We start from the raw sequence: 9,690 nt of genomic DNA, 5'->3' as shown, positions 1-9,690 counted from the left end.
GAGACAACGTTTTCTCCAATTTCATCAAAAAGCAAAACCCTAACCATTGTCATGCTTGGTGGAAGCAGAGACATGTCCAATAATAATCGAAGGACACAGTCAATAGAAAATGGTAGCTCTGGGATCGAAGAACATGGGAGCAAGCCCTACGACAGGACATGCTTCTGCCGTCTTCAGGTGGTGGCGTCAAAGTAGAAGACGAAGAGAAATCCAAGGAGATTATTTTTCAGGTGTCCTATGTGGAAGGTATGTATGAATTTACTGTTTCATTTGTGCCCTCTTATTGAGAATTGATGTTGATGGATGGCTTTTGTATTGGGCAGACGAAGAACACTGAGTGTCGTTATTCTCGGTGGATGGANGCACACTAGTATGCAATGCAAGTGGAGTTTTGAAAGGGAGATTTACCAGTATTGAGATTGAGACGATACACAGAGATCAAAAGATGATGATGGAGCACACAAAGAGAGTTGCATTGTTTCTATGCATCATCATGTTTGAACTTGTACTGAGTTTGATTTGTTTGATTAGATAAGACAAAGGTTGCATGTAGGACATGGTTTTTTGATGGATGTTATGTATTATTGTTGTCTGAAAGTTATGTTGACATTATTGTAACTATTTATTTGCCTGTTAATGAAGTGGATTTGTATCTTAAATTCAATTACATCACTAACAAAAAGTATGAATGGAATGAAGTGCAACTAACTAAAAACAGCAACTAAGAAACAAAAACTAAGTTGAAATAGACTTAAAAAATTAAATTTGCCAAAAGCACAAGACTAACACCAAAAATATTGAAGTGCATAACATTAAGCATTAACACAAATTGTTCCAACCAAAATACTGCTTACTTGCTAATTAGTCTTAATACCAAATACCAAAATACTAAAGGTGTCCAACAAAGGCACATAACTATTCATACTAAATATCTACATATAACCCAAAAGTAGAAAAATCATCCAAACTAAACATCAACATATAACTCAAAAGAAGAACAAATTAGAGAGCCAAGCATCCTTCAAGTTGACTGATTTGTCATGAACTTAGAGAATCTAGAAGTGGTTGTTTTACTTGCTCCATTCCTGGTTTCATTTGACACCATTAGAGTCCTTGTGGTGTTTGGAACTCCTGAACTAGGAGCAGCAGCTGAAGTAGGAACAATGAGCCTAATATGTGGGGGCCTAAATGGTGGGTTGGGCTTTGGAGGTGCTCTTGGAGCTGGAGCTGTAAGCCTCATATGAAGTTGGGCTGTTGAACTTGGAGCTATGGGTCTCACATGGGATTGGACTGATGAGGGCCTCATAATAGGCATCTTTACCCTGATTCTTTTTCTGCTAGTAGATGCATTAGTAGCAGCAGTATTGGAGGGAGTTTTAGGAGTTGATATAGCACTTCTGGCAGATCTGGGTGCTCTTTTTGCAAGGTTGGTTCTAGCTCCTCTCCTTCCAGCACCATGATTTGTTTATTCGGATATGTTTATATTTTACTACAACAAGTTAAATATAATTACTACATGTCACATTATTATGAACAGCAGTCATTGAGTAATGTAATACCTCTTCATCAGTTTCAGAGTGTGGGTGGCCTTGTGTTGGCTCCTTCTACTGCATTTATGGTTTCCTCCCAAAAACTCTCCTGCCATGAAGTGCCAATCAAATTGCTTATAGTCTTCGATGTCTGCCAACAAATATTCTAGAAATTCCTTCTAGTTTCTCTTTGTTTATACATCAATTACTCCATATGCAACTGGGAATAGATGATTGTTGGCATCTTGAGCAATGGCTGTCAGCAGCTGCCCCCCAAAATAACCCTTCAGAAATGCTCTATCAAGACATAAGAAAGGCTTACATCCTTGCTTGAATCCCTTTTTGCAGGTATTTAGGAAGATGTATAGGCTTTTAAACTTAGGCAACCCTTCAGGTTGTGGGGTTGTACCCATATGGCAAGTGGATCCCAGATTGGCCTTACGCAGCTCATTTAAGTAAGTCATTAACTTCAAATACTATTCCCTTTATGTGCCCTCAAAGACATCCTTAGTCTTTTCCATTGTCCTAAACATCATCCTCTCTCCGACACATATATCAAACTCAACCGTGAACAAGTCTTGAGACTCTTTGTGGGACAAATTGGGACAGATCCTAATCTTGCTAATCAACTCCTCCAAAAACCATTTACAAGTGACTGGCCTACTTCTATTACTCTTAGGACACGTATGCTCATCCACCAATGTTTTAATTTGGTAACTAGGTGGCTAGTTTCTCCTTGCACAGTAAACCTCCAATGAATAAGTTTCATTGTAGCAGATGACCCTGCACCTATGTGGCTCAACCTTGAGAAAAAAATGCCTCTCTGTTCATTTGAATACTATACTTCCTGATTGCATTCTTAAACTGTTCCATCATGCCAAACTCCGTGCCAAACTCCAATCTAATTTTCCCAAACTTTGTCTCAGGATTGTGCTAAGGGAATATTAGATTTTCATTCTTGGAATCAGAACCGGGAGGGGTATGCAACTCCTTAGAGTGGTACTAATATTCTGCTGGCTCGTCATCATGGTCATTTAGGTTAGGAACAATCACCCTTGGTGCCTCATTCTCTTCTTTAGGTGGTATAATTCTTTGAGCAGATGCAAGGGGTCTTGGATGATGCCTCCTACCTTGTATCCCACCAGAGGCATCCTCATCTAATCCAACAATGTGACGCAGTCATATAATTAGGTTATTAATTAACCGACAAGTTTTTGCAAGTAAAATAGAATCACAACATTAAACAAAATTCGTATAGGATCTACAATTCATTTAATATGATATTTGTAAATAATTTCGTGTTTTAATCAATAAAAAATATACAACAAATATACAATTATAAAACATAATCATATTCTGTATCATACATGCGTTAAAAAATATACTAACCTGTATGTGCATCACTATTGTTCTGTGGTGCACATTCTGCTCTACCAGATGGTTGGGGCCTTAGATGTTTCTTCTTGCGTCTCCTTCCCCATCAACTTCTTCAGGGTTAGATTGCCCTTCTTGACCTTCAACTTGTGTATCATGGTTGTCTCCTAAATTGGGGGGCCTCATTGGCAATTGTTGCAGCTTGACTTTGATTAGGTAGCATTTCAATAGCTATGACATTTTGCAATTGCTCATCATTCCCACCTTTACTCAACATTGGTTCACCCTCTTCTTTCTGTTGCTCCTCATGTTGTGGGGATCCTCGTGATGATTTTCCTGATTTTTTGAAGGAGGTCCCTCTACTTCTTCGTCATCTGGTCTTCCATGCTTCTCATGCTGTGGGGGATCCTCATGATGATTTTTCTAATTTTCTGAAGGAGGTCCCTCTATTTTTTCGTTATCAAGTCCTCCAACCATTGCACTAGCCTGATTTGTATCATCAGAAACCAAGAATTCATCAACATACTCTGGTTCGGCATCAACATGATGCTTAAAATACAAGTGGACCCTGTTTTTATCCTTTAGTATAGTATCACACAACTTGTTGAGTTAAGTATATACAAATATAAATGATGATGACAAACATTATTTTATTGGGTTAAACACCCAATTGTTTTCTTGATCAGCCTTTGCTAAGTGATGCAGGCTAAGGAAATAAAAATGCAGCAGTCCAAACAAGTTGAAAAACAAAGGAAAAGGAGCTGCCCACATCTTCAATCTAAACCCAAATAAAAGTATCAAAGAAAGAGAGAGCTTCATTCTTCTTCTCGTTCATTCATCAGAAGAGAAAGAGAGATAAAGATAAATCACAAAAAGCTAATGTCTAATCACCCAAATCAAAGCATCGAGCTAAGTCAGAGGATAAAGGTGATTTATTTCCATTTGCATGGAATTTACTTTTTTTACTCCTTCTCCAAATTTCTGCAACTCCAATTTGGGATAAATGGAGAAAGTGTTCTCTGAATAATCACTGTTGTGAATCAAAGGCTAAAAATATTTCTTGGGGACAAAGCACTTGCTCAAGGGTTTAGATTTGAGTTTACCACTGAACAACATTTTCTTGCTGATCTGGGGTCTTCGGTCAAGCAAAAGAACCTGTTTTGAAATTCCTAATTTGGGGATTAATTGAAGAAAGTGAGATGACAAGCATCGGAGGCTCAAGGATCGACGAGTTGACTAAGGAGAAATACAAACAGTAACTTGGCAAGAGGTACAAAAAGAAAAAGTTTTTCACTTTCTGAAGACAAGGAGAGAGAACCAGATTTTGAGTTTGTTCTGAAGAGCTTCTCTAGGAAGAGTTCATCAACTTTGGATAGTGTTTTCTAAGTTAAAGAAGCATTCTGCCAAGAGGAAGAACTTAATCAGAGTCAGCTAAATCCGGTTCAACTTATAGCAACAGAGGTTGTTGATGCATTAATCTCCTTCATGTTTTATAGTTAGTATTTCATTTTCAATGTATATCTTTCTGTAATTTCTTGAGAGGTAAAAGGCTGAATGAGAAAGCTCATGAAAAAAGTCAATGAATGACAAAAGGCAAAGTGAAACACTTGAGATAAAAGCTTAGAGTGATTTCAGATTTTTTTAGGTTGTTTTATGTGTCTTGTATTTTGTACCTGTGAGGTGCCCCTTTCTAAGTTGGGTTAGCACTTAGAGTGAAGAGTTAAGGATTAGCATAACCAAGTCAAGTTAGATAAAAACTTGAGAGAGAAAAGATTGAGTGAATCCTAAGAGATTGGTGTATGTAATACTTTAATTATAATGGAAATTCCACCACAGTTGTGGTGGAGACTAGATGTAGGTTGCATTACACAAGGCAACTGAACCAAGATATATGCTTGTGTCATCTTTCTTCTCTTCCTCTAAGTTCTTTTTTCTGATATTTATGAGACAAAATAAAATTATCTCATAAAATTTTTGCTGCACAGTTCAAACAGATTTAAATTGAAAGTTTGAAATTAAAGGCTTATTTCATTAAAGTAAAAGAAGGCAATAGATTCAATCCCCTTCTCTATTCCTTCTGTAACCTTCACAACTTAACCACATCAACATCCCTTCTCAGCACCCGTAACCCATTAGCTAAATCCATCCCTGGCTCCAACCAATACACTTCATTATACCTAGTATAACCTAAATCTAGAAAAAAACCTTCAACAAGGAACATATTACATGTATCAACATGCACCCTCTCGATGATACTCACTAACCCACCAGTATACTTTAGCACACCATCCTCATCCTTCTCTAACCAACCCCGATAGTGATAGACAAATGTGATATGAGTTGTCATCTAACAAAAATTATCAAATAAGCGATAATCAGTTAAATCAACACATCAAAACACCATCATCGAACCTCCATTTAAAAAAAATCCACTTAATCACCAATACTATGCAAACCCCAACAAATTGATAATAACAAAATGAAAACATAAAATGCTTACCCAAACCTTAGTTGTTCAATGGAGATTTATATACTAAGCATCAATGCCAAACGTGAGCCTGCATGCGATATTACCAATTCCAAGAGAAGAATGTGAAGATACAAGAGACAAAGACAAAAAGAGAACACCACTTGACCACCAAGAAACTCTTCAGTTTTGTGCGTAGTATATAGTGAGAGTCAAATAAGGTCTTTCATTTAAGGTTAATTTAGTCATTTAATTTGAATTAGGCAATTAGGGTTTCATGAATTAGGGATAAAGAAAAAACGGGATTGAAACCCTAAACGGATGCCACATTGGATTTTCATCTGCCACATCACCAAGCTCTGTTTAACAGAGAAGGGTTCTTCTCACAGTTGGGCAGATTTGTAGCGTTTTTAAATATTTTTGTGGGTATAATTATCGTTAACAAACATGAGGGTTATTATTGTCAACGTTTTATAAATTTGGGGGCATAATTGGTAATTTACTCAAAAAAGAAAATTAATAACCACCTAATTTGAATTTTATTCATTTACATAAAAAGATAACAAAATTTTTTTTTGTGACTTAAAGAAGCTAAACAAAAAACAAAAAATATGAACTGCTTAAACAAAAAGACAGCCCCACCCCCCATTTAAGGCTACTCTCAAATTCCTTTTAAGTTGAGGGAAGCTCCACTTGATGAAGTTGTAACCTCATTGCCATCTTTGCTATGGTGTCCGCTATCGTGTATGCATCTCTCATAATCAAATGAAAGTCAATACGTCAATTCCAATCCATGATATCTCTTATTTTGAACAACAACAAATCAATAAACTCAAAAGCATATTGATGATTAGTAATAAGATTAAACGCCTCCACACAATTCGTTTCACAAATAACATCTCGTTGACCCACATCTCAGGCTAAGAGATAACATCGCCAAATAGCAAACAGATTTTCTTGATGAATAATATCACTCTCAATCATTCCCAAACATCCTCTTTACCAACACTCATTACAATCTCTGATAACGCAAGCAAAACTAGCACTATCACCAAAATCAGGATAACTAGCATCATAATTAATTTTGAAAGTACATATAGATAGAAAATTTCAAGAACTACTTAGAATAGAGTGGAGGGACATACATTGTAATTCAAAAGCACTTCTAAATTTCTTTTCTAAAACTAAAGTTAGACAAATTATTTTTTTTCGAAGGCCAAGTCAACTTTGAGATAATAGGGTTTTGATAATAAAAAAGGGACAATATAGCTATTGACTTTATTATTTTGGGATAAATTAACTCTTTTATTAAAAGGTTTATCAAATACAAATAAAAATTAATTTAATATCAATTTTGATTATAATTGTAGAATTTTAAAATTCATAATATTATAAGTAACAAAATAATCAACCACCACTATTAATACCATCTTTCTCGTCTTTATCATTATAAGTGCTATTTCATGATTTTAATTGTGTCACTATACCTCATTATCACTATTAAAGATCTAACTCAACTCTTATTCATTTTCGAAAAGGACACATCATCCTCTGTCCAAAAAAGGTACAATCCGGCTCTTGTCTTTGTTTGCAGTGAGATACATTGCCCTTTTTGTCTTACCCAACGTTAAAATTTAATGGAAATGATCCACGTATAATGTAACAATGATGATGTTACCATTAAATACTAAATTGGACAGCAAAGAAAGGTAAAAAACTTATTTGTTCCCTTCCTAAAACAAAAACATAGTCGTTTTTTTCCATGAATGTTTTTTTATGATCTTATTTTCTTGACTTGAAATTCTAAAACCTCTCACCGTCTTTCTCATCAAATTCAATTCTTAAAACCCTTGAATATCATGATAGGTAGTAGTGAGTATTGGTCAATAATAAACCAACAAAATAAGAAAGATGAAAGAGATGATGAACGTTGGAGTGCGAACTCCACTCAAAACAGCAAGAGGAAGAACTTCTAGTGCACCTATTATGAGTGGAGTTCATCGTTAAATAACGTTGGTCCATAATTTTCTCTTTAAATAACTAGTGAACTGTCCAACAATTTTTTGCTTTTCTTTTGCTTCTAAATGTGCCCGTGTTTGACTGGTAGTAATAAACCCATTACAATTTGGTTTCTTTCACTCTTTTGCTAAGGGCTATTTTGTTGCCTCTTTTTGTTAATATTTGGTTATGTATTAGGTTGGAACAACTTCATGCAACACTATATTATTAGGTGAATTCTTGGTGAATTTTAGCCTGCGCCTGTTCAAAAGAGGCGTCTGGAACGCCTCGTACTTTTTGACACAGGTTTGTCGATCATTTGTAAGTTTATATTTATTTTCAGTTTTGATCACTAGATATAGTACTTTCTGAATTTAGACTACTTTTGTTATTAATAGTTAGAAAATAGCCCCACAATTTCATGAAACTTTTTTTGGACCGTGACTTGCTCTTCTAGTCTTCTATAATAATAGACCAGTCCAATTTTTTGCAACATTAAATGACTATTAAAAGTCTAGTTTGTACTTATCATAAAAAAAAAATCATTTGTACTTAACCCAAAAAAAAAAAATCTAGTAGTAGTATGTGAAAAAATATACTTCACATTAGTTATATGAATTTTATACATATAATTATGTAACAGTCGTGCTATATGAATAACAATTTTTTTTAAAAAAATCATGAAATATATTATTTTTTTTTTAGAATTTTGCTATCATAGGTTCTAAAAACATTAGTTAAACATATAATAAAAGAAAATATTTTAATATTATTTATTACAAATTTTTTTTACATTTTTAACATATTAAATATATCAAAAATATTAAAATATTTTTTTATGATATACTTAACCAATGTCCATAAAATATAGGATAGCAAAACCCTTCTTTTTAAAACATGGAAAATGAAAATTAAAATATTGACATGCATTAATAACTAACTGGGTTTTATTAAGTAGACAATGATTTTTGTAAACAATGCAAACAATGGACTCTAGCATTGACCCAATAAAGTAAAAAAGTACTCCACCCCAAATTAGCTCTTAAACTTTAATATTAAGATAACCATCTGCATACCTAGTGAATTGAACATCCAACCATTGTTAACTGTGCATGAGTAAATCGAATAAAAAAATGAACATAATCATCTGCATACCTATTGAATCGAACATTCGACATACCCATTATTCACATTATTTAGTATTCTTATTATCTACCTAAATTTTTTTCTAACTAAAGCTAACCATTATTTGAATGCTTTCATTACATCAAATTGTTTTCATTTGCTTCATTTCCTTTAGATTTGATGGCTATAAATCCATAGTACAAGAGTTTACTTAGCATGTCTTATTAAAATTTTTATTAATAAAAAATTAATAGTCTTTATTTAAATAAATATAAAAATTTTTCAATTAATAAGTTTAATATATGTGATAAACGTTCGCTAATATAATTTTGGTAAAAACTATTTAAGGAAGTGGACAATTACTAGTTACATTTCCCGTAATAATTAATGTGTCATGATTTCACTAATGCATTTTGGACGACAAAATGTTCCAATAAATACCATGCTCAAATTAGTATTCACAAATTTACGAACAAAAAAGGAGTTGACAACTACATAATATTGTTCTATAGAATTAGAATCAAATTTCATAATTGTTAAAATCATTTTTTTAAGTTAACTCCAAAAAATAACTTATTGAAATATTTAATTTTTCGGTACTGAATAAATTATTTAAATAATTCTGCATTTTTTAACAAAACAACTCTGTTTTTGGTTAACACAAAACAACTAAATTTTTTTATGGCTATACACACAACAATCATTTTTTTTAGACTAAGGTCTGGGCCAACACAATCCAAGCCCAATAGAACTCCTAAGCTGCCACAACAATCCTCATTGTGCAAGAGAGGCGCTGCACTTTCCTTCCCTTGCAGCAACTTCCTTCCCCAATCTGATTGCATACTCATTCCCCAATAGGTTAGGGCTGCTGTTCTTCTTGGTCTCATTCTCACAACAATCATTTAATTCTTAATATTTACCTATGGTTCAGTTTGTTACAATTTTTCTTGTCCAGTGTGCAAAAATATTCTCACAAAAAACGTATCACTTTTCTAATATATTCACAAATTTTTTTTTGGTCAAGAATATATTCACACATTTAAAGGGCATACCTTACCAACCAAAAATGTATTCATACATTTAATCAGCCGAACTAAAAAGTCCACTGAACCACCAAAAATTGAAAAACATGTTTACACATTTAATATCTAATGTATGTATATTGCATTTTCATCACAAACACAAGAGGCCATAATA

The 9,690-nt window shown here is 33.7% G+C and overlaps 1 protein-coding gene across 1 annotated transcript in view; it reads right to left on the bottom strand.

Moving 5' to 3' along the window:
* LOC107610748 (L-aspartate oxidase, chloroplastic-like) overlaps positions 1–1,315 on the bottom strand; it is a 3,817-nt gene extending 2,502 nt beyond the window's left edge. The window contains exon 1 of the mRNA XM_016312751.2: positions 1,032–1,315. Coding sequence (XP_016168237.1) covers positions 1,032–1,315 — 284 coding nt within the window. The remainder of the gene's footprint in view (positions 1–1,031) is intronic.

Source organism: Arachis ipaensis, chromosome B08 (assembly GCF_000816755.2).
Source record: "Arachis ipaensis cultivar K30076 chromosome B08, Araip1.1, whole genome shotgun sequence".
Lineage (NCBI taxonomy): Eukaryota > Viridiplantae > Streptophyta > Magnoliopsida > Fabales > Fabaceae > Arachis > Arachis ipaensis.
Note: the sequence above shows the minus strand (reverse complement) of the source record. Positions and strands in the feature narration are given on the sequence as shown.